This window comes from Cotesia glomerata, linkage group LG6 (assembly GCF_020080835.1).
Source record: "Cotesia glomerata isolate CgM1 linkage group LG6, MPM_Cglom_v2.3, whole genome shotgun sequence".
Lineage (NCBI taxonomy): Eukaryota > Metazoa > Arthropoda > Insecta > Hymenoptera > Braconidae > Cotesia > Cotesia glomerata.
In genome coordinates, this window is record NC_058163.1 from 4734088 (window position 1) to 4761517 (window position 27430).

Here is a 27430-nt window from a genome sequence, read left to right on the forward strand (position 1 = left end):
ATCTCAATTGGAAGTATGGTATATCATTTTTATTCGTATTCGGTGTGGCGGTAAGTGAATAATTATTCATAATTTTGATATTGTTGCATAAATATTTTAACTTTTACATCATCTTAATTTTGCGGCACGGAATAATCTAGTTCAATAATTTTAGAGGATAGAAAAATCTGCGCCTCCTGATTATTGCACGCTTATTAATACAGTTTCTATTATTTCATCCCCAAAATACTATAGATTAAAATATTATTAATCCTTGGATTATGAGACTCTTAGATAAAAAAAGAGAATGTTTTATAGTAACCACGAAATAGCCGATTGATTAAAAAAATCATATAGGATTATATATCATTTAGATATAATTTATATAATCATATATAATGTTTTTTGTTATTTTTGTTCAATTATATATAATTCCATACAATTATGCACAATCGTGGTTATTAATTTGCGTATGTTTTTAATATTACTGGAAAATAGCTATTTGTAAACTAGAACGTTTATTAACTCTAAGTTTGGAAATCAGTTGATAGTGTCATTTGTGAAATTAGTCGCAAATAAAAAATGATATTAATGAAATTAGCGAAATGGAAATTTCACCAAATATCAATTCAATCATTTATAAAACAGCGAAAAACAAAAATCTGTGGCTATCTGAATTTATCCAATTCTTACTGCAGAAACTTATAAAATTAGCCAATTGTAAACTTTGTGAATTGTAAAATTAGCCGTTTCTAAATCTCTCGTAATTCTTAAACGGATCAACGAATCAAAAAACGATTTGAGGCACCTAAAAGGATTTCCATAAATTTAGTTTTTCTGAAAATTAGAGCAGATTCGACCGACCCATTCAAAAGTTATAAGAATTTTAAAAACGGCTAATTTTACAATTCGTAAAGTTTACAATCGGCTAAGTTTATAAGTTTCTGCCGTAAAGAATTGGCTATAAATTCACGTAGCCACAGATTTTTGTTTTTCGCTTATTTATAAATGACTGAATTTATATTTGGTGAAGTTTCCATTTTGCTAATTTCATTAATATCATTTTTTATTTACGACTTATTTTACAAATGATATTGTCAACTAATTTTTAAATTAATAGTTTATAAATGTTCGAGTTTACAAATGGCTATTTTCCAATAAAGTTAAAAACATATTTAAATTAATGACCACGATTGTATAATTTTATGTGTAACCATACATAATTTCATGTAATTGTAAATATTAATGTTTGTAATTTTTGTATAATTATATAGAATTATACATAATTCTATGTAATTATTCACAAATTAAAAACATCATTATATACAATTATATAATTATATTCAAATCTATGTAGTAATCTATTTCTTTCGTTTTATATTTTATTCAAGTTATAACTATACTCTTTACAATATTCGGATGAAGTTAATTAAATCTCACAATAAATAATTAATCCCGTAGAATATAGTTATCAGAAAACAATACAATAGATAAAGTTCGTGTATAAATAATAGTCAATATAGTACTTCGCGATTACAATAGTACGATGCGTGAAATAAAGGAAAATAGGATGTGCTTTATCTATTGTATTGTTTTCTGATAACTATATTCTACGGGATTGATTATTTATTGTGAGATTTAATTAACTTCATCCGAATATTGTAAAGAGTATAGTTATAACTTGAATAAATTATAAAACGAAAGAAATAGATTACTACAGAATCAGAAGTGGGATACACTATCGTGCTCACATAGTGAATAGTGTAGTGAATAGTGCGGTGAACAGTGATTTTTAATAAATTTAAAATCATGAGTCGTGACCGAAGATCAAGGCGGGACCGTGATCATGAGAGTGATCGTCACCGGAAAGATCGGCACAGATCTCGATCACCGCATCGCCACCGGGAATCACCACCTCGGCAGAGGGGTGCTTCCAATAGTCGATTGAATCCAACTGTACCAAACAATCGACAAACTGACAGTGAAGCCAGCAGCAGCAGGAGTAGCGAGTTCCTGATGATTGAGAAACTCACAGAGGTCCTCTCAGGCTTTGCACAGTCAGCACGTACACCAAGACCTAGCGGTGGCAGTTTTACCAACGAGAAGGCGATTCCGGAGTTTGATCCCAAGGAAACCAGCCTATCTGCTGCGGAGTGGATTGCCAAGGTCAGCGCACACGCTAGTCTTTATGGATGGGACGAGCGGACAACCCTTTATATGGCGGCATGCAGGCTTAAAGGTAACGCAAAACTTTGGTATACAGAATTGCATGATTCGCAGTTAACGTGGGGGGCATTCTCTTCTTTAATTGCCGAGCAGTTTCCGGGTGAGTCGAATTACAGTAAATTATTTAAAGAAGCCGCGAACTTCGAATGCGCCGTAGGTCATGATCTTGTTGCGTACTCTTTCCTTAAAATAGGAAAATTGAAGAAATTAAAACTTGAAATACCGGAGAATAAATTAGTTTCATGTGTAGTTGGGGGAATTCAAGACGATTCGATCCGCACTACTTTAATGACTCATAAATTCCAAACTATCGCGGAATTGAATGAGCGTCTCGCGAATTACGAAACTACGCATAAATCAAGAGATAAGAGTAAAGACGCGAAAAAGTCACACGTGCGAGAGTCCAGTAAAGTCAAAACTCGGGAAGACAAATCGAAAAACGTCTGTTACGGTTGCGGTAAACCTGGTCACCAACGTCACAACTGCCCAGAAGCAGATAATATTAATAAGCCAAGTAATTTGAAATCGGCAAAGCCAGCGGAACAACTATGAAGATTCGACTAACAACCGACGCACCTGTTCATTCAGCACCACGACGATTATCTTACGACGAGCGTAACAAAGTTAAAGACTTAGTTAAGGAATTATTGGATGGGGAAATTATTCGGGAAAGCCATTCGCCTTATGCAAGTCCGATAGTAGTTCGTCACAAGTCCGGAGGAGATATCCGCATGTGTATCGATTTTCGAGGAGTAAATACGGTCACTGTCGTCGATCCTCATCCTATGCCTCACATAGATGACCAGATCGATCGATTAAGCGGAGTTTCATATTATATAACACTCGATTTAAAATCCGGATTTTATCAAATTCCTATGGACAAAGATTCTATCAAAGTGACTGCATTTGTAACCCCAGACGGTCATTACGAATTTCTACGCATGCCGTTTGGCTTAAAAAAATGCACCCGCTGTTTTCCAAAGAGCCATAAACACTGCTCTCGGAGAATTGAGATTCACAATAGCCTTAGTGTATGTCGACGACATTCTGGTTATAGGCTCAAGCATAGAAGAGGCTTTCAAAAACCTAAGGCTTGTTTTGAAAGCGCTCAGGAACTACAACTTCACGCTTAATTTAGAGAAGTGTAAGTTCTTTCAAATAAAGATCGACTATTTGGGCCGGGAAGTATCCAGGGATGGAGTTCGTCCAGGCGCTCATAAAGTCGAAGCCGTTAAAAACGCAGAAATCCCTAAAGACGTGAAAGGAGTGCGTTCATTCCTAGGCCTTGCGGGATACTTCCGGAAATTTATTAAACACTTCGCCCAAAAAGTCTCGCCACTAACAGATTTGTTGAAGAAAAACAGTCCTTGGGTTTGGACTGAAAAACATACTGGAGTAATAAACGAAGTAAAAGAAATATTAACAACAAGACCCGTTCTTGCTATCTATGACCCGACCCTTGAAACTGAGGTTCATACAGACGCCAGTTCAATAGGTCTTGGAGCCATGCTCATGCAAAAGCATGGGAACGAAAAGAAAGTTGTCTCTTACTATAGTCGTAAAACAACCCCGATAGAACAAAAATATCATTCATATGACTTGGAAACTCTTGCGGTCGTTGCAGCCCTCAAAACCTTTCGCGTATACCTGATAGGGATAAACTTCACTGTAGTTACTGACTGCAGTGCCGTGCGGGCGACCGCTGTAAAAAAGGATATACAACCACGTGTTGCCAGATGGTGGGTATATTTACAAGACTATAATTTCGACATTGTGTATCGACCGGGCGTTCAAGGAGCGCATGTTGATTATTTAAGTCGGTATCCCATTGAATGCTTAGCTATTGATGTCACTCCCAGCGAGTGGATCAAAGTTGCTCAAATGCAAGATCCCGACACTGAGACAATCATGAAGATCCTGGAGTCTGGAGATAGTCAAGCGAGTACAAAACATTATTTTGAAATTTATGACCTTAGGAACGGAGTAGTTTTCCGAAGAACCGAGAATGGTAATAGATGGTTAGTACCACGAGCTTCTCGTTTCCACGTCGTGAAAATATGTCATGACGATCAGGGACACCTCGGAATTGATAAGACTCTCGAGAAACTGCGCGAACATTATTGGTTTAAAGGCATGAAGAGATTTGTTTCAAAATACGTTACTGCATGCTTACAATGTCTGTATTATAAGTCTACCTCTGGCCGTAAGCCTGGCATGTTACACCCCATAGAGAAGGTTGCCCTCCCTTTCCACACGATTCACATTGATCATGTGGGTCCGTTTGTCAAAAGTAAACGAGGCTATACCCAGATACTAACTATAGTTGACGGGTTTACTAAATTTTGTATTCTGGAGCCAGTGAAGGACGTTAAAGCTAAGTGGGTCATTCGAGCACTGACACAACTCTTTTCACTTTTTGGAGTTCCTACTAGGATCATCAGTGATAGAGGCACGAGTTTTACGTCACAACTGTTTGCTGCTTTTTGTAGAGAATACAATATCAAGCACGTTCTCAATGCAGTCGCAACACCAAGGGCGAACGGACAGTGTGAGCGTATGAATCGGACGATGCTGAATTCATTAGCAACTTCCAGTGCAGGGGCAGACGAAGACCAATGGGATAAATTTGTAAAGATAGTCCAGAGTGGTATCAATAGTGTTACTAATCGGACTACACAAAAAACCCCAGCTCAACTTTTACTTGGTTACAGGCCCCGCAGTATGGCAGATTCTGTCCTTTTAGGTTCAATTCAAAGCTCGTTGGACGCCCTGGATCTCAAGGAGATGCGAGAACAGGCGAAAGCAGCTACGGAAGTTGAACAGGAAAAGCAGAAGGCCAGGTTTGATGCCAAGCGGTCCAAACCACCACAGTATGCTGTCGGCGACATCGTTGTGGTTGCTACCAATCCGGTCGCGACTGGACAGAGCAACAAACTAGTCGCCAAGTCTAAGGGTCCTTTCAAGGTTACTGCAGTGCTGCCCAATGACCGGTATGAGGTCCAAGACTTGCGGGAGCTGCAGAAATCCAGGGGACAAAAGACTGTCGTAGCGGTTGATAGGATGAAAAGATGGATATCCTTCAACGCACTGGAATAAATTAAGGTGAGATTATGATTCCTAATCAATGTTTGTAGTTTATAGATCTCAGAAACGTGTCTTTGGGTCGTGTAATGGACCAAAGAAGGGTGACCAGAACAACAGCGAGTGCTCTGGCGTTGAGGATCCATGATGGGTCTCCGGGATGCTCGACGGTGAGCTGACTCCCAGGGACAAGCAACGAGTTGCGTCGTCCGGATTCAGTAACCGTGCTGGTCTTTCTGAGAACTCCGAGCCACTGGGTCAATTGGACAAGGCAGTGGATGCTCGATCTCACCTACTGCCAAGGCAAGAGCTTCTGGAGCCTGTCAGCTTGCTACTGACGGGAGGAACCTTGGAAGTTCTTGGCCAGTCTGGCATGACTAGTTTCCGCCAAGTCGGGGGCTTCTAGAGCCCATCAGCTTGTCACTGATGGGAGGAACCATGGAAGTTCTCGGCCAGTCAGGCACGACTAATTTCGCCAAGTCTGGGATCTTTAGAGCTCGTCAGCTTGTCACTGACGGGAGAGACTATGGAGGTTCCAGGCCAGTCAGGCGTGGACTGTTTTGTTAAGTCAGTCGTTCTCTTGGTTCCTGGCCCCTGGTCAAGGCAGGTTCGGAGGACACTGGCCTAGGTTGGACCAGTTGGCCGCTAGTTAGAGTGTCATGCTGGACTTCAGTCAAGAGTCTTCAGGGACGTACCCTCTAGCGCTAGGCCCAGACAACTCAGTATGTGTATACCTAACTGAGGTCTCATCCTGAACAGGCATCCGTGGACTATACCGTTTTGGTAAACGGGTTTCACGGGGTAAGGCCCTGGAATGGTTGAGAATCCTATTTTTCCTATCCCTAGGCGCCACCTGGTTGCTATCGCGGGTCGATTCATACTCTTGGGAAGAGCTGATCACTCTGACTAGAGGAGTGTGGGTTGAGCGGCGATAGTCACCTTCTTGTAGTTTTAATACCCTGATCGGGTCATTAATAAGGATTTGTTTGGATGAATTTTTCAGATCCAGGTAGTCAAAGCCGAGGACGGTTTGTGTGGTCAGGAGAGGCCGAATGTGGGAGTACTTTTCCACTCTCGGAAATTTTGCGTCAACCACCGTACTCTTTGGGCCATAAAATCCCTTCCCCGGCATTCAAGGGGCTCATGACGTCACGGGACCCCAAGACCAACGCTAAGTGTTAGCAAAGGCTAACACCCTCAAGAGTCAAGGGGCATGAGGCAGATTTTCCTCAGCCACTGAGATATACACACCTACGGTCTAGGACACATCCTATTTTCCTTTATTTCACGCATCGTATTATTGTAATCGCGAAGTACTATATTGACATTATTATTTATACACGAACTTTATCTATTGTATTGTTTTCTGATAACTATATTCTACGGGATTGATTATTTATTGTGAGATTTAATTAACTTCATCCGAATATTGTAAAGAGTATAGTTATAACTTGAATAAATTATAAAACGAAAGAAATAGATTACTACATATATAATTATATATGAATCATATATAATTATATATAGTTTTTTTACCCGGGATGATATCCATATCTTACCATTTTTTTTTTTATACTTGTATCGCTTTAGTTTTGTATTTAATAAGGGAACTCATTACATATATAGAAAGAAAATAAATACATAAATAAGTACTGATTCTTACAGATAAGTATCAGATGGTTTGTCGAGTCCATTCTGACAAATGGAATTCCAATAGATTATTCAATTATATACAGTGCACAAGTAATAACATTGATTGTGATTATAATGATTGAATACATCTTGACAGGCTTGGTATTTTGGTACACGGAGAAAAAAGTATTGCTACACGGAAAAAAGTAAACTGTAATATTCACTCGAATTCCGGTTAGTTTTTATAATTTCAAACAGTAAAGCGGACATCGGGGTGGCAAAAATGTAAATATTACAGAACTTAATGTAGAAAGTATAAAAGCCACAGTTTATAATTTAATATCCAAAATAAGTGATTAGTAGTTTTCACTATAGTAAATAACGACTCTTTCATCTTTAAAAATTACAGTTTCAAACAGTAAAAAATGCCATTTCAATAAATAGTCCATATTATGAAGAGAAGGGGAACTTAGATGAAAGAGAAAGGGGTCTCACTCTGGGAGAATTTAACATTTCAAACAGTAAAAATTATACTTTCAAAATATACATTTTACCAGTCTAAGCAAGTCAATAATTACAGTTTGACTTTTAGCGTTGCGTTTAAAATTTACCATTTTACTTTGTAAATATTGACGTTGTTTGTATTAAAAATTTACTAACTTTATTTTATACTTTTTACATATCATAACATCATTTTTTAGGTACGAAATGATAAATATTAAAGTCTGAATTCTTAATTATTATACTTTAACATTTTAGACATTTACCTAGCTAATATTACTGTTTGAAATAGTATTTTCTTCCATGTAAAGAGTAAATTGTAACGTTTAAATTGTAAATATTACAATGTGAATAGTAAAATTACGATTTTACTGTTTGAAATGGTAATTTTTAGCAGTTGATCATTACTTATTATAAATCGACTGTTATTTATTACAGTTTACTTTTTTCCGTGTATTTTTCACGATACAGTATAATGATGATCACGATCCTCGTATGACTATACTTTAGATGTGCATATGCCCGATCTAGTGGATCGTGATTATCACGATCCACATGGATTCGGATATCGAGTGTCTATATTGCTATGGTTTATAGATAATTAAGTTGTCTTTAATTAAATGTTAATTATATTTTACTGCAGATTATTGTTTTTTTAGTTTTTTGGTATATTATTGTTATTAACATAAATAAAAATTCCTATTGTAGCTGGTTTAATGGAACTCAGCGATTTATGCACGGGGTCTACGGGCGAAGCCTCGGTGGGGTCCAGAGGCGAAGCCCCGGCGGGGGGTTGGGGGGGGGGGTGGAGCCCCCACCTCAAAAATACTTATTTTAAATTATATTATATTATTTTATAATTTTTATATTTTCGTTGGAAAAAACAAAATACAATTATTTTTCTTATCAACAGTTCGAAAAGTTTATTAGAAAATCACATTTTCTATTTAAATAACATTATTAACTTTATCATTATTTTAAATTATATAATTTTTTATCGCTGGATTTCGCTGCGACCAAATTGTTTGTTATATCTTGGGCTTCAGCTTGAATGTAGTCAGTACCCTCTTCGTCATTGTCACTCATCGCTGACGTTTCAGATGAGCTCATCTTAGTTTTTTTAATTGTTTTATAAGGGCTGTGAAATTGAGTCGTGATTTTTTACCACTTTTTCATACATTGTTTATTAAAAAAAAATTAGTTTAAACAAAAATATTGCTTTTGATTGAGGTTCATATTCAAGGTAATTGTGTAAAGAAAATTATAAGCCATATTCAAGATGATTGGTTTAAAACTCTTTGAGCTAGACTGCACACAGTTTTGAAAAAACTCGTTTCGAAAAAAACGCGTTTGAAAAAAAAGTGACAGAAAAATTTAATGTAAAATATTATTAAAGTAATTACTAAATCGCTTATAACTTTTGAACGAATAGAAATTTTGACTTGAAATTTTCAATCTATAATAATAATAATAATAATAATGGAGGTTTTACTTGTATCACCTGGGCAGTGTTTTACAAGGGAGGGTGGGGTATTATTTCTCACTTCCCTTTGTTACACAACACACTTTTTTCCCAGCTCTACTTTGTATTTACTTCCATCATTATTATCACTTCATTATACTCACTACTTCTTTTGACCCCACCCCCCTGCATGTCGGGATTTTTTCATTCCCAACACACACTTCTTAATGCGGCTGTGGACCGACTTGTGTCTTCTGTACCGCATTCACCCTGGTCCTTACCACTCGGCTATTGGAACAGAAACATGGGGAAACCACAGAGAAAACCCATGTTAGTACAGTCGGAGCTGGGTTAAGTCTACAGTGATTGATAAGAAATTCTTCTTTATCGACCACTGGAGCATTAGGCCCCTATCCTAGTGTGCAGAGATCCCTCGCGCTAGCCAACGCTGACTAGAGTGATCACTCATTCAAGTTGTTGCTTAAATGGGTGATCACCCAAGTCAGACGTGTGCCGCCCGGCTATCTCTGCCACATCCAGAGGCTGGCAACATTAACGCACATATTTTTATTTATAATCACTGAAAAATATTGGTGCGTGTCGGGATCGAACCCGGGTCCCACTCTTTCGAAAAGCGGGCACCGAACCGACCAGGCTATTGCCAGCCTCTGAAATTTTCAATCTATATTTTTGAATAGTTTTACAAGTAATTTATAAAAAAAAAAATTGAATTTTTTAAGCCTGTACACGTGTATTTCCCCCCTTAATAATTAAAAAAAAATATATATTTTTTATATTCAATTAAAATGGAAGTTATTAATACAAATAATAACGAAGAATCATCAGCCGAAGATGTCGAATATTCATGTATATGTGCGTGTATTTTATACTGTTTCATTTTTATTACTCAGTGTTTTTTGGTGTTGTTAAAATTATTAGTAGTATATATATTATACTTACTTTGCGCCTTTGCAATTCTTTTAGGAGGACATGTAAGTTAAAATTTATTTTTGTAATACAATTTTTTTTTTAATTTATAATAGAATTTTTTTCAATAATTTTCATTATGATATTAAAGTTAGCCGTCACTTGACCATTTTTTTATTTTTTTTAACAAACAAATTTGTTCCAAAAAATTATTTTCTAAAAATTGCATTTTTAATTTTTTTCAGTTTCTACACGTCAATTTTTTTTCATAATTTATTTGTTACAAAAATTCTTAAAATTATCAAATATCTGCTAAATTAATTTTTATTTCGATGTATATATTTGCTTTGTGTGCGTGGGCGGAGCTAAAATTCTAATACTCTTGCATTGACAGTATGAGTGTATTCATAGTGTATTCATGCATATCGCCAGTGCCACCAAAAAGGGGACGGGCGTTTTTGGGGTCTCATGGCATTGCACGTAAACACAATATTTCCTTACTTTCAAAGTATTATATATATGCCCTGTTATTAAATAAAATAAATGTGAAAGTTGCAGGCATTCAATAAATTTAAAAAAAATTAATAAACAGTTAATTTTTTACACAAAAGATTCTGTAAAAAACTGCTCATTAACATTTTTAGAATTTATTTTTGTGCAATTTTTCGTGATTTTATTACTACCATTAAATTTATATTAATACAAATAATTAAAAAAAATCACTTTTTTGCAATTTACACATTGATATGTTTAATTTAAAACAATTATTAATTTAATAAATTGTTTATTAAAACAATTATTAATTTAAAACAATTATTCTTATTATTTTTCAAATGTAATTTTTGCTCAGAAATTTTAATCAAATATTTGTCTTTATAAACAATAAAAAAATAACTTTTGCGTTTGTTAACATTAATATCATAATTATTGATTTTCAGAAGTTATTAGGGAGCCAACAAAGTCACCAATAGAATTACTTCAGTGGCACGCAGGGAAATTTATTATTGACATTCGGGAAAATTGCAAAATTTCACAAATTGCTGTAGCTAATGTTATTGATGGTGTTACTTCTTTATTAGAATTATATTCATCCATTATAATTGTAAGTAATAATTTAATTAATCAGCTGGTAGTAATTCACAATAACATATTTTTACCAAAAAATTATTTTTTTTTATAATTGCAGGATGAATTAGAAAGAATGAAAGATCCAGAAACAAACACTAAATTTTGAAGGTGTCAAAGATTTATTGAGAGATCAATATCCATCGACAATTCTTTTTTCTTCAGTTAAGGAAGTACGAGCACCAAGGCAACTTTTGATAAAAGGCTTGATTTTTTTTTTAATATGAAGTTTAAATATGTCTAAACAAATTCCGAAAATTTGAAGGAGATTGCCCGATCATTTAAATAAATAATTAACTTTAAAGTTGAGCAATTTAACATTGGTCTTATGGAGTAACCCCCAAACATTGATACATTTCTGTATTTTTTTCGTAAAACTGTCGGTGAATATTTTTAAAAAACTTATGAATGATAGTAAATATATTAGTGATAAATTTAATTTTAAAAAATGTACACTTGCCCGACTAATTAAAGTGTATTAATTAAAAGAAAAATAAATGCCGCCATTAGCCAATGTTAAATGTATATCTATATATTGAGAAAAATCATATTGTTACTGCTCTCCCGTTACCGCGCTAGAGTCGATACCTATCCCCACCCTGCCTAGCGCTCGTACTTCCTTAAAACAAAAATTTCAGTGAATAAGTTTTTAATTGAAGAATTAAAAATGGTGCCAGCTGAAAAGAAATGTATCTCACAAAGTTTAGTATGGAAAAAGAAAAAAGGATCATTAAATCGACAAGTTGAGTTACGTGAAGTTGACCACGATGCTTATATTGTTCCTTTCATTGATAATTTGAAGAACCTTATGATGAACGACGACGTCAGAGAAAATATCAATAATCCAATAGTACATGAAAATGGTGTATATCGCACCGTACTGGATGGAAAATTTTATCGAGAAAATGATTTTTTTTGTAATAATCCAAAAGATCTAGCAGTAGTTTTATATTATGATGATTTAGGAGTCGCCAACCCATTAGCATCTAGTTCAAGAACGCAAAAGTTGTCTATGTTTTATTGGACTCTTGCAGATATTAAACCTGAGTTACGCTCTTCAAACAATGCTATTCAATTACTAGCCATTGTAAAAACTAGTTGTTTGAAAGAAGCTGGTGCTTTACAAAAAATTTTAGAGCCTTTTATTAATGATATTAAAATTTTACAAACACAAGGAATTGACATTTCTATAAACAGCGTTACAACTAATTATAAAGGATCTCTTTTATACTTTTCTGTATAAATACACACCTGCATCTGCATTGATTGGTGGCTTTAAAGAATCAGTATCAGCGCATCGTCCATGTCGAACTTGCATGATAACAAAAGACGAATTAAAACTAAATTTTAAGGAGAGTGATTTTATTTTAAGAAATATTAATTCACACGAAGAACATTTAAATGCGATTACTGATAATACTACTAAAGCAGCTAAAAATTTCTGGCAACTATTTTATGGAGTCAATTCAAGAAGTCCTCTGGCAGATATTCCAAACTTTGACATCACGATGTGCCTACCACAAGACTGTATGCACGTTTTAAATGAAGGAGTGGTTGAATTAACGTGTCGGTTATTTTTGTATCATTGTATTGTAGTGAAAGGATTATTTACTGTAAAACAGTTTAATGAAAAAATAAGTTCATTTGACTTTCGCCATTTTAATAAAGATGAGCCGGCAATAATAAAAAATAACGATCTTAATGAAGACAAAAGCTTGCGCCAAAGTGCAGCTCAGATATTTGTGTTAGCTCACACATTACCATTTTTAATTGGTGAATGGATTTATGATACGGAAGATCAAGATGTCATCGATCGACTCGACTGTTTTACTTTATTGCTGCAAATCATGAACTTGTGTCTTGCTTATGAATTAACAGATAGTTCTGTTGATTCTTTATCTCGGATGATTGAAACTTTTAAAATGTTTCAACTTATTATATCCTGATAGATGTATTCCTAAACTTTACTTTTTAGAGCATATTGCATATTATATAAGATTATTTGGACCTGCTCGACAGCAGTGGTGCTTTCGATTTGAAGCAGCTCATGCTTATTTTAAAGGACTTGTGGCAATTATACGTAATTTTAAAAATATGCCGGCTACTATGAGCTATCGTTATCAAGCTCGCATTTGTACTCGACTTTTCTCCGGACCCGGACAATCATCAAAAATATTTTTATATGACGATGATTATATTACTCCTGGTCCAACTGTACCTGTAGTAAACTTACCATATGCTCATTTGTTTGATGGATTAATTAATAATACAGAAAGCGACACATGTAATATCATGAGATCTACAAAAATAATTATTCACGGCACAAGTTATTGCTTTAAAAGCATAATTTTATTTGAGTGTGATGAAGAATCAATGTCTGTATTTGCAGAAATTGATGACATTTGCATACTAAACGGCAAAATTTTGCTTGTAGTAACTCTCCTTGAAACAATTTTTTATGACTGTCGAGTTAATGGTTATTCATACCAAAAAACTCAAAATCGACAACAAAAAATAGTTAATATTGAAGATTTAATTTTTCCGCATCCTGTCACATCTTTCAAACTCAATAATCAACAATACATTCCTTTAATTAATCATGAACGGTGTGAATTTATCGGTTAAAATAGGGTAAAAATATCCATGTATTATAGAACTTATAATCTTTTTTTTTAATCATCTTCCAAAACAATTACACATCTACAAACTTATATATTTATATTGAACTTATGTGTAAAGTATACCTATGTATATACACCATTTGAATTTTCAATGATATATTTTACATTTATGTGAAGTATTCTGTTTAATAAGTGTTTTACAATAAAAATGTTTTACAGATAACCGTTTTTTTTTTTTCTAGAAACGTTTTATTTGCTAATACCTGATTAGTTTCAAAACGTTTGACTGTATACTAAACGTTTTACAAATTAAAAATGTTTTATTATAAAGCAGTTTGAAGTGTATTTATTGGTAAAACAGGTGAAATGTTTTAAAACTAAATACCAAAGTGTTTAAGATAATTTTATTAATCAATTAAAACGTTTTAATACAAAACATTTAGATTTAAAAAACACCTCAGTGTTTTACTTTAAAACATGAAATAAAACACTTGAGTTTGCAGTGTAACCAGGAGTTCCAACGGCGAATTTAAAGGGAAGTCGATAACAAATACTGAACTCACAGTCGTCCTTTATAAATTTTATAGTTGATGTGGATTTGAGTTGTCTGATCGGTAGGTCCTGGATTGATTTCTCCTCCTTCTGTCGTGATGTAGATCGATGTAGTGGAGGAAGTTCAGGATCTTAATTTAGAATGAAGTAAAGCTCGAAGTTCTGGTTTTTATAGTTTATTCAATTATTTGCCCTATGGGCGAGACGCACTCAATGTACACTATTTCACTTATAACTATACACTTAAAATTATGTTTTAACAGTTTAGAATGTTTATTAAATGAGTTCGTGAACAGAGTAACGACTCCGGCAGATACTTAGATCCGCCGTTAATTAACTAATAGATCGAACGGTTATAATTTAGAGAAGGATATCACTACGGACCACGGGGCCCTCGATACTGCTCGAAAAGCACACTTGTCGTTGTTCGTAGAAGATAGAAATTAAAATCGGATTGAGATGAATTTAGATTTTTGTATACGCGACCGAGTGCTGTATACTGCCTTATACGTAACGCGGTATAAGGACCCACACGGGTTCTACGAGGATACCTTCCCTCGTATTCTTTGATAAAAGACTGAACATTTGATCCGTGGTGTTTGGTGGTTTTATACACCCGGATCGTGATTTTCGGAAGGGAGTTGAATTTTGTTATTGGTCTAAAATAGCAAATTTGACAGAATGTGGACAGTGTGCTCATTTCTTAATCGAGGTGGTGTCCGAGTGATTACCGAAATTTATAAAGTGCAAGCGTTGCACTTTTCGTCGACAGGGGAGAGACCCTGCGTGTTATATGAGGCAACGCCGGATATAACAACTATATATATATATATATATATATATATATATATATATATATATATATATATATATATATATATAAACTTTTGAACCATATGCACTTTCCGACTCAGCTCGACGAGTATAGTCGAAATATAGCAAAATTTTTTTAAAGTTCCGTCATGAGGACCAATGCAACAGTTAGATTTCTATAAAATCTACTAAAAAGTTTCACTTCTATTGTGACCTTATATCTGTGAGGCTCACTCGTTTTTTTAATTATAATTTTTATTGATTTAGCAAATCGAAAATTGTCAAATGTCCGCTAATTTTAGTATCATTTATATTAACGTTTTATAAAAACATGTGCTGATTATTTTTTTATATTTTGGAACATTGAAAATTGTTAATTAAGTTCTAAAATATTTCAACAATTTTTTGTCCTTTCTTCCTTCTATGTGACAAAAATTTTAATCAAAAAATAAAAAATGTCAATAAATTTATTTTATAAAAATTAATCTATATTTTCATTAATGTAATTCCCACTTCCATTCATTTTAATCTACTAACGATTCCCTTAATTACAAATTATTTCTGATGATGATAGCATTGTTCAGTAATCTACGTGGCTAAAAAGAATTTACAAGTTATAAAAGACAATTTATTATATAAAAGTGTTCAATAATACTTTAACAAGTAAAAGTTATCAAAATTTTGTTCCAAGCTCACATTTTAACTCCAAAATATGTAAAAATATATTTTATAAAATAATTATATTTGAAACCAAATGAATTTTTTACAGATTCTAATAAATAAAATTACTTATAGGAGGTTCACTTTGCTTGCCGTGATTTTCTTCATGGTAGCAGCTGCTGAGAGTTCAAATAATAAAACAAATGACCCAACCAGAAACCAGAATTCTTTGATAAAAAATATGGAATATGGTTAGTGTTTCTTTGAATACGTGCCATTAAATTTTTTAAACATATGGGTAGTATTAAATCGAATATTCTGCCTAGGATTGTACATGCTGCAAAATATGAACACGAGCGTCGATCCTTGTGACAATTTTTACGAATTTGTTTGTGGTAATTTTGACGATCCGAATTCTTCTGCTAAAAGTAATAGATATTATGATAAAGCAGATGATGACATGTCTTCGAGGATGAAACATTTGATAACTGATTCCCATCGGTCATTTGAATTTGAACCTTTTAAATTTATAAGTGATTTTTATTACTCTTGCGAAAATATTAACAATTACCACCGTAAGTATTAAATTAATAATTGATATTTTATAATGTTTTTTCGGTTATAAAATAATTAAAATACTTTTTTGGTTTAAGGATACATTGATGAAGATGACACAGATTTATTAAATGAAATAATATCAAAATTGGGCGGATGGCCAGTTATTGAAGGAAATGAGTGGAATGAAACTGATTTTAATTGGGAAGATTATGTTGAAAGAGCGATAAGTATTGGCCCCATCGTTGATGATTTTTATCACTTAAACATAGATTTGAAAGAAAGAGTTGTAAAATTCACAGTAAGTAAAATTAAATGTATTTTATAATAAAGTAACTATAAAAAATTGGCAGATATCTTCAAGAATTATTCAATATAATTATTATACTATTAATTTTTGTTTGCTAACAGTTAGATCTACCCGTGATGAGAGATTCAGAAAGTGATATATCAAACAACAAATTATCAAATGCTTACTTTAAATTCATGTCTGATGTCGCAATATTCCTGGGGGCTAATAAAAACCAAACCAAAGAGCTTGAATTATCATTAGAATTCGAGCGAGATATTCATAAACTCCATTACAGCAAAGTTCATGGTGAAGATAATAATGAGCCGCTGGAGATGTCAGTGAAAGAAATGATAGAGGAATGGCCTAGTATAGACTGGATAAAATCTTTAAGTTCTGACACAAAACCGTACTATAATTTTACAAATGAAACGAATGTTCATATAGAGTTTCCAAATTTCATTACTAACTTTGAGAAATTGTTAAAAAAAACGCCTAAAAGAGTTCAAGCCAATTACTTGATTTGGAATTTCATCCAGTTTGCAATTCCATACATAAATTCAAAAACGCTTTGGGACCATAGTCAAACTTATAAAAAAATTAGATATTCTAACCCAACTAATATTCCTCAATTCGATTGCGAGAAACTTGTTGAAGCTGATTTGAATCCTCTTTTGCAAGCTTATTATATTCGAGAGTATCCAGTTGATGAGCATACTAAAAGTGAGGTTGAAGCAATTTATTCAAATGTAAAGAAAAAATTGATTGAAATTATAAATTCTTCAAAATGGCTTGATAACAACACTAAAATTCAAACTATCGATAAAGTAGCCTCTATTAAAACGGTTATTGGTTATCCAGATGAATTACTGGACGATGATGAATTGAAAAATTACTTTAAAGGTCTTGAGATTACTCGAGATAATTTTTATAAAAATTATCTCAATGCGAAATTTTTTGAAAAAAAAAAAATAGACTTTTGGCAATTCAACAAAGTAAGTTCTGTTAAAACTGGTCTTGATTTATTTACATTTATGTACGATTCAATCAACAATGCCATATATGATGAATTCGATAATTTCTTAAGTAAGTATTTGAAATAATGTTATAATTTGATGCATTATTGTACCTACAATAATGTTTCAGAAAATTTATTATTTCTTAAGTAATCCAGAAAAACATCTAACAATTTTTGAAATTTCTATAGCAAATCAATTATGGTAAAAAAAATCTGGAAAACGGTTGACCGTAAAGGCCATCCCTACAACTTCCCCTGATTCAGAAAGATGATTTGAAATGATTACCTTCATGTTAATTGTATATCCGATGCATTTAAATCATTTCAAATCATTTTAAATTATTTCAAATTACATTTCTTAATCAGGGTCCCGCTAAATTCAATTTTCAAACGCATGCGATTTTGTTGCTAACTGCGATGTTTTTGAGCTCTTCGATCTCAAAAACCGAAGGACAAAATTCAACCGCAAGACAATTCAACCGCAATACAATTCAACCGCAAGACAATTCAACCGCAAGACAATTCAACCGCAAGACAATTCAACCGCAAAACAATTCCACCGCAAGACAATTCAACCGATGAAAGTTTAACTGCAGTTTTCCTGATAAATTGATCACAAAATCCATGATAAAAGGGCACAATAATCATTTTTTTTTTTTAAATAATGCGAAAAAAACTTTATAATTGTGATTACTAGTATTATTATTATTACATATCTTGAAATACAACAAAAACAGGATTTCTAACCATTTTTTATGTATCAAAAAACGAAATAACGAATATACAGTAATGTTATCATGGTTTTTGTGTGTGTGTTTATTCGACATTAGACCAACACAAATGCGGGTAATCGTTTTGCGCCCTTTTAACATGATTTCTGTGTGTGTTTACTCAGTAATAGGCCATTACAAACGCAGGTAATCGTGTTGCGCCCTTTTAACATGGTTTTTGTGTGTGTTTATTCGACATTAGACTAACACAAATGCGGGTAATCGTGTTGCGCCCTATTAACATGGTTTTTGTGTGTGTTTACTCAGTAATAGGCCATTACAAACGCGGGTAATCGTGTGGCGCCCTTTTAACATGGTTTTTGTGAGTGTTTATTCGACATTAGACCAACACAAACGCGGGTAATCGGGTTTCGCCCTTTTAACATGGTTTTTGTGTGTGTTTATTCGATATTAGACCAACACAGAAGCTTGTTACCGTGTTAGGCTCTTTTATCATGGATTTTGTGATCAATCTATCAGGAAAACTGCAGTTAAACTGTCATCGGTTGAATTGTCTCGCGGTTGAATTGTCCTTCGGTTGAATTGTCTTGCGGTTGAATTGTCCTTCGGTTGAAAAGTCGTCGGTTGAAATGTCGCGGTTGAAATGTTGTCGGTTAACTAGTCACGGCACCGCCAATTCCATACCTAAACGCTTGAAATTGCACTTATGACGTTTCTGAGCTCTTCGAGCTCAAAAATGCAATTTGTGTGTTATTTTGAGCTCTCCGAGCTCAAAGAAATAGCTTTTGTATGCTTTTGAGCTCTTCGAGCTCAAAAATCTGATAGCAGTTTAATAAAACAGTATTTTTTGAATTTTCAAACTGCAATAATTTCTGAATGAATGAATCGATTTTCACGCGGTTAGCAGTATTCCACGCAGTTTTTTAGAGTCTATGATATACTTTTGAACACAAACTGATCGAACTGAAAATCTTAGAGAAATTTGAAAAATTCACTTTTTTCGACAACGATAACTCACGAACCAATGAACCAATTTTTACGTTCTTGGTGGCGATCGACGTGATTTTTTAAGCTCTAATTATTATTTTATGTTGTCAAAAACGATTCAAAAAGAAATCTCGAAGTTATGTGAAATAAACACTTTTTTCGAAATTTTTCGTTTTTGATAACTTTCGAACGAATCAACCGATTTTGATGGGACTGATGGCAGTCGACGTGGTTTTTCAAGCTGAAGAGCTGATTAGTTTTTGAAATTGATCGGTAAAGCCGTTTAGAAGTTATTCCAAAAAAACGATTTTTTGAAAATTTTATTTTTGAGATTTCTCAAAATCTAGCGAACTGAATCGATCCAAATTTTCACGAAATTTAATGGCAATGATACTCTTTGGATCGCCATCTATTTCGATCCGATCGGCCGAGCCGTTCAAAAGTTATAAGAGTTTTACATACATACACACATACACACACACACACACACATACACATACACGCATATACATGCATACATACATACATACATACATACATACATACATACAGCCGCACGGACACCATCGCGGGAATAGTCAGGGAAGCTTCCTGTGACCTTAAAACGTCGATATCTGATGGAAACTCTCCAATCCGATCCGATTTTCGCAAAACGGGGTAAAACCAATAACTTCCCAATTTTTTTAAATTTTTAATTTTCTTAGCGGGAAGTTAAAAATCTTCAAATATTTGAGAAATCATTTAATTTGGTTATATAAATAAATACAATTTAATTTTCAGGTGTGTCAGTTGAATTACTCAGGAATTACTTTTTTGATGTTGGACATTTCAATTACTTGAATTATGGAGTAATCGGTGAAATTATCGGTCATGAATTAAGTCGTGCCGTAGATAGCGGAAATAGATTCTGGAAAAATACTGGACTAAAAAATGAATGGAGTGATTTACCTAATGATGAATATCAAATGCAGGAGACTTGTATGATCAATCAATATAAAATAAACTATCTAACAGAAAATGAAATTGAAGTATGATTCACAATCAGTCAATGAGATACTTTAACGATATGAAAATTCGATGTATTTTTATAGTGACGCTCATGTTATAATTAATTAATTTTTGCAGCACTACGTAAAATACTTAGGTGAACATTTTGCCAATAATATTGGAATAAAAATAGCTTACTCGGCCTACCAAGATTGGGTCGCTCAAAACGGTCATGAGCCAAACTTACCTGGACTGTCGTACACACCCAATCAATTATACTGGATATCATTCGCTAATCAATGGTGTCAATCAAAATCAGCATTATTAAATTGGAACTACGACGACAATTATGCTCCTAACGATAAACGAGTGATTGGAGCTGTGTCAAACAGCATTGAGTTTTCAAAAGATTTCAATTGTCCCGTTGGATCGAACATGAATCCTTTAAACAAGTGTACTTTCTTCTGAAATTATTAAATGTTTCAGTACATAATAAAATAAAATCTTTTATTATTCAAATAATTATTTATTTATTTATTTCCTTTGAACAGACCTAACAGCTCATAGAGCCAGTACCAGGGTCACTTATTACAACGCAAAAATTCAGCAAGTCGGCATGGTATAAATATTAGTATAAAGATAACGTAATTGGATTTAAAATTATTAATTTAAATATTAATTTAAAATAAAAGTATAATAAAATTCATGAATTCTTACCAGAAAAAAAAATCATAAGTACTTGTTTTTAGGAACTAAGACAAGGGCGGATACAAAGCTGCAATGATGCTTGGTAAGAGTGGATGATTGTATCTCAAGAATTATATTAATTTTTTTTTAAATATGAGCAATATTATCTTCTTATATTTTGAAACATTTGAAATTGTTTATTGTTCTAAAATATTTCAAGAACTTTTTGAACGAATACGGACATCATCGCGGAAACATTCAAGAAAGCTTCCTAGGACCTCAAAACGTCAACATTCGATAAAAACTCGATTTTCAAAAAACGGGGTAAAACCAATAACTTCCCAACTTTTAAAAATTTTAAATTTTTTTAGCGGGAAGTTAAAAAAAATGTCAACAAAATTATTTGTTAAAAATTAATCTATAATTTCATTAATGTAATTCCCACTTCCATTCATTTTAATCTACTAATGATTCGCCTAATTACAAATTATTTCTGATGATGATAGCATTGTTCAGTAAATTATCTACGTGGCAAAAAGGAATTTAAAAATTATAGAAGACAATTTATTATTTAAAAGTGTTTTATAATACTTTAATAAGCAAAAGTTATCAAAATTCTGTTCTAAGCTCACTTTTTAACTTACAAAATGTAAGTAATTATTATATTTGAAACAAAATGAATTTTTTACAAATTCTAATAAATAAAATTACTTATAGGAGGTTCACTTTTCTTGCCATGATTTTCTTCACGGTAGCAGCTGCTGAGAGTTCAAATAATAAAACAAATGACCCAACCAGAAACCAGAATTCTTTAATAAAAAATTTGGAATATGGTAAGTGTTTCTTTGAATATTTACCATTAAATTTTTTAAACATATGGATAATATTAAATTGAATATTCTGACTAGAATTGTACATGCTACAAAATATGAACACGAGCGTCGATCCTTGTGACAATTTTTACGAATTTGTTTGTGGTAATTTTGATGATCCAAATTCTTCTGCTAAAATTAATAGATATTATGATAAACATAAAGATGACATGGCTTCGAGGATGAAACATTTATTAACTAATTCTCGTCAATCGTTTAAATTTGAACCTTTCAAATTTATAAATGATTTTTATCACTCTTGCGAAAATATTAACAATTAACACCGTAAGTATTAAATTAATAATTGACATTTTAATAGTACATTAAGATACGAGTCGCTTCAGATTTAAATATAAAAATTAATTAAGGAAAAGCAAAAATAGTATATCGTGCATAGCAGGACCGCAAGCTCCATTGGGGTCCAAGAAAAAAGCCCCGATTGGGGGGAGGGGGGGGGGGCATTCCAAATAAATAAAATTTAGAATGCTAAAATAAATAATTGCTTAAAAATAGTCTAATAGTATATATATTGTGCGGCCATTCGCTTGAGTGGATAATCGACAACGTCACACGAGTTGCACATACTATTTTTTATTACAAATGCGGCGATATATGTGGGCCCAAAATTGGGGTCCAGGGGCGAAGCCCCGGCGCGGGGTTGGGGGGGGGGCGGAGCGTATCCACACGGAATGAAATACTTTGCGGATATCCCTATGTCGCTACAGGGCATTGCTATAAGTCCTATGAGTATAGGATTATCTACTATACTGTATGGTACCAGAATTTTTGCGTCTATTAAACGGGCGCATAGTAGGTTTGACGTGACAGCAGTGCCCCCAGTCCCAAAAATCAAATAAAAAGTTAAAAAAAAGAAACAAATATATATCAAATAATAATTCCAAAGTGATTAGTATTAATTAACAAAAAATAAATTCACACATTGAAACAATCAATACATAAAATTAAATAACATTAAATTTAGCTGTCACTTTATAATTTTTTAATTTTCTTTAACAAACAAATTTGTTCCAAAAAATTCTTCATAAAAAATTGCATTAAAGCTATATTCTTCGCCTTTTCTTTTATCTCATTAAGAACAAAATCATTATAATCATCGTCTAAATCACTGTAATCACTGTCCATATTTATTACGGAATAAGATTTTTGTTAAATTAAATAACGTTCAGAAAATATTTCACACCAGAATAATGTTTACGACTGAGCGAAATCGTTAATAAAAAACATTTGAGAATCATTAATTGAGATTTTAGCATACTTCAGACTGAATCATAACCGACAAAAAGATGTAATTTTAATCATTAATTATTATTTATTTTGTATTTTTTCGGGGCTTTGAATGTTTTTAAATATATTTTTTCGTTTTTTTTTGCGGTGAAAGTCAAATTTTTAGAGCAGAAATGTATGAATTGATCGTAAATATGAGCCCGTATCCTAAAAAATTCCTCTCTACTCGTTTCATAATTGTTTATTTAAGTGAATAGTTGAGCGAGTCCTAAATACGAATTTAGGATACGCAGTGCTATAAAATTAATTATTAAATATATAAGTGCATCATCATTATTATTCACATGTATCATTAAGAATTATTAAAGCTAATGATTGCACTATTTATTTTGGATTGTCAACAGTTGAATCCACCACAAACAAAATTTTTAAACGAAGAATCATTAATTGCCTACCGTGATTTCATGATTAATGTCGCCATATTCGTGGGGGCTGATAGAGATCGAGCCGAAGATCTTGTATTTTCATTAAAGTTAGAGAATGATATTCGAACAATTTACTATAACATCAAAGCAGTTGATGAACACAATAAGCCGCTGGAGATGACAGTGAAAGAAATGTTAGAGAAATGGCCAAGTATAGACTGGATTAAATTTTTAAATTCTATAATACAGCCCCGTACGTTAAATTTACAAATGAAACAAACGTTCATGTACTTTATCCAAATTTCATTACTTACTTTGAGAAATTGTTGAATGATACACCTAAAATAGTTCAAGCCAATTACGCCATTTGAAATGTTATCGAGTTCTCCATTCCGTACTTAAATTCCAAAACGCTTTGGAACTATCGTCAAACTTATTTGAAAATTAAGGATCCATCTCATTCAACTGAAAATGACAAATTTAATTGCAGTGCACTCATTAAAACTGAATTGGGAATGCTTCTGAATGCTTATTATCTTCGAGAGTATCCAGTTGATGAGCGTACAAGAAGTGAAGTTCATGCGATTTATTCAAATGTGAAGAATAAATTTATTGAAATTGTTAATTCTTCGAAATGGATGGATAATAACGCTAAAATTGAAACAATTATGAAAAAATAACCTCGCTGAAAACGGTAATTGGTTATCCAGATGAATTACTGAACGATGAAGAGTTAAAAAATTACTTTAAGGGTCTTGAAAATACTCCGGATAATTTTTTGAAAAATTATCTCAATGCGAATTTGTTCAAAAGGAAAAAGGAATTATTTGCAACGTTCAACGATGCAAGTTCCGTTAAAACTGATATGGATTTATTTACATTTATATACTATTTACCTTACACTGCCGTCTATGACAGATATAATGTCATAAGTAAGTATTTGATTTACTGTTTTAATCTGATGCATTATTGCTCAATAATGCTTTAGAGAATTTATCATTTCTTTAATAGTCTAGAAAAATACTGACATTTTTTGAAATTTTTATAACAAAACTATTATGGTAAAATAAAATTTGAAAATTCATTTTTTTTTTAATTTTTAACTTCCCGCTAAGAAAATCAATGATTTTCGAAAATTGGGTTATTGTTTTTACCCCGATTTTCGAAAATCGATTTTTCACCAGATCTCGACGGTTCGAGGTCCTACACGGAAAAAAAGAGTAAACTGGATTACAGTCCAGATTATATTTAGTGACATCTATAGTGAAAAAAAAATTTTCAGATAGTAGCTAGTATAATCCAAATTATACTGAGTGATATCTGGATTATACTCATTGTAATCTCCAATTTTCCCCAGTGAAATATCAGATTATACCGCATAAGATTCTACTGAATATAATTCAAGATTGTGTATCCTGTAAAATTTGGATTATACTCAGTAGAATCAAAACATATTGTTACATAGCACAAAATATAAATGTTCACACACTAATTAATGCTCCGATTATATTTTTTTAATGTTCATTACACTGATGATTGACTATAATTCACAAATTGTAAATAGCACTTCACGCGCAAGAGTATAATCCAAATTCTACAGGATACAATCTCGGATTATACCCAGAGAATCTTGCGCAGTATAATCTGAGATTTTACTGAAGAAAAGGGGAGATTACAATGAGTATAATCCAGATATCACTCAGCATAATTTGAATTATACTAGCTACTATCTGAAATTTTTTGTCACTACAGATGTCACTGAGTATAATTTGGAATGTTATCCAGTGTAATTTTGTTCTTTTCGTGTAGCTCAAATATTTTGAAAAAAGTTTTTTATTAAATACAAACTAGACATTTGAGCTTGAAGAGCTCAAAAACGTCGTAACGAATTAAATTCGGAGCTGTTTGCATTTAAATTTAGCAGGAAAATGCAGAGATAGTCGGTAGGGTCAACCGTTTTACTAATTTTTTTTTTTTATTTCTGCGTATGAAATTTTTTAACTAAATTTTTTTCATAAATATTTTATTGTTATAAAAATTAAAAAAATTTGAAGATATTTTTTGATTTCAGTATCATGGTTTGTTTTTAATCTAATAAATACGTCGTGAAAACGATTCCTGTTTTTTTTTCTGAATAAATTTGATAAAAAATCTTTAAATATTTGAGAAAGCATTTAATTTTATTATATAAATAAATACAATTTAATTTTCAGGTGTGCCAGTTGAATTACTCAGGAATGACTTTTTTGATGTTGGACGTTTCAATTACTTGAATTATGGAGTAATCGGCGATATCATCGGTCATGAATTAAGTCATACTGTAGATAACGACGAGAGAGATAAAAAAAATAGGTTAAAATATAAATGGAGTGATTTATCTAATGATGAATATCAAAAGCAGGCGACTTGCATGCTCGATCAATATGAAAAATATTTTACAATAAATAAAATTGATCAAACTTCGATGTATTTTTACAGTAGCAATTACTTCATAAATTTACTTTCGCGGCATAAAGATTCAAAATACTTAAGTGAAAATATCGCGGATAATATTGGAACAAAAGTTGCTTACTTGGCCTACCAAGATTGGATCACTAAAAATGGTCATGAGCCAAATTTACCCGGACTATCGTACACACCCAATCAATTGTACTGGATATCATTCGCTAATCAATGGTGTAAATCAAAATCATTATTATTGAAATGGAAAGACAACGCCATTCATGCTCCTAACGATAAACAAGTGATTGGATCTCTTTCAAACAGCATTGAGTTTTCGAAAGATTTAAATTGTCCTGTTGGATCTAACATAAATCCTTTAAATAAGTGTATTTTCTTCTGAAAACATTTATTGCGGTTAATAAAGATATTTTTAGATAATCTACACTGAAAAAAAAATTAACTTGAATTAAGAGAAAAATTTTTGAACTACACAGAGAGAAAAGAATAGATCGTATTTCTATGTAGAATGGTAACCATTACTATGTTACATAGTAACGAAAATTTTTCTGAGAATTCTGTGTAAATTTGCTGATAAAAGTCTTAGAAATTGTGATAAGATATGAACAACCACCCATTCGTTGCGGAATTGAATTCTCAACATAATGATATTGTTTTTTTATTTTTTTGAGAAAAATTTCAATTTGTTATTAACAAAAAACATAAATAAAATAAAAAATCTCAGTTTTGCGTAAATAACTCAATAACTATAGGTGATATTGAAAATCGGAAAAAATACCCTTAAAGAGGAGGGAATTTCTGAAAATAGTCTCGACTCCCGGGGCTCTAGCTTGAAAAACAATAATTTTTATTTAATATTGAAAATAGGGTTCCGCGCGACTTTTGTCACAATGCCGCGCCGATGATAAAATACGACGGCAATCGCGCAGAACCCTATCTTCAACATTAAATAAAAATTGTTGTTTTTCAAGCTAGAGTTCCAAGAGTCGAAACTTTTTTCAGAAATTTCCTCCTCATTAAGAATCTTTTTTCCGAATTTCGATATCACCTATAGTTATTGAGTTATTTACGGAAAAGTGAGATTTTTTATTTTGTTTATGTTTTTTATTAATAACAAATTGAAATTTTTATCAAAAAAATAAAAAAACAATATCATTATGTTGAAAATTCAATTCCGCAACGAATGGGTGGTTGTTCATATCTTATCACAATTTCTAAGACTTTTATCAGAAAATTTACACAGAATTCTCAGAAAAATTTTCGTTACTATGTAGCATAGTAATGGTTACCATTCTACATAGGAATAAGATCTATTCTTTTCTCTCCGTGCAAGAAAATAATTTTGAAGAGTTTCATTGTCTTGAATCAAGATGAAAAATTCTTAAAAAAGTAAAATTTATTCAAACCAAAAAAAATTTCTTAGTTTAAGAACTTTTTTATTCAAATCAAGAAATTTGAAATTCTTCAAAATTATTTATTTGATTCAAGTAAATTTTTCTTTCTGTGTATATTAATCTTGCTATATTATAAAATATTTTAATACTAAATTAAATAAAATCTGTTATTTTTCAAATCATAATATTAATTTTTTACTG

The 27430-nt window shown here is 32.4% G+C and overlaps 1 protein-coding gene and 1 long non-coding RNA gene across 2 annotated transcripts; both read left to right on the forward strand.

Moving 5' to 3' along the window:
* LOC123267641 (neprilysin-2-like) lies at positions 1-26232 on the forward strand. The gene is made up of 7 exons (XM_044732376.1): positions 1-50; positions 15715-15830; positions 15906-16154; positions 16233-16435; positions 16546-17509; positions 19940-20186; positions 25884-26232. The coding sequence occupies exons 1-7, from the start codon at positions 16-18 to the stop codon at positions 26215-26217; spliced, it is 2148 nt and encodes a 715-aa protein (XP_044588311.1). The 5' UTR covers positions 1-15; the 3' UTR covers positions 26218-26232.
* LOC123267673 lies at positions 21365-21912 on the forward strand. Its single transcript, XR_006510095.1, has 3 exons — positions 21365-21482; positions 21551-21666; positions 21742-21912. It is a non-coding gene; the product is annotated as an uncharacterized LOC123267673 (long non-coding RNA).
* Positions 26233-27430: the final 1198 nt, after the last annotated feature.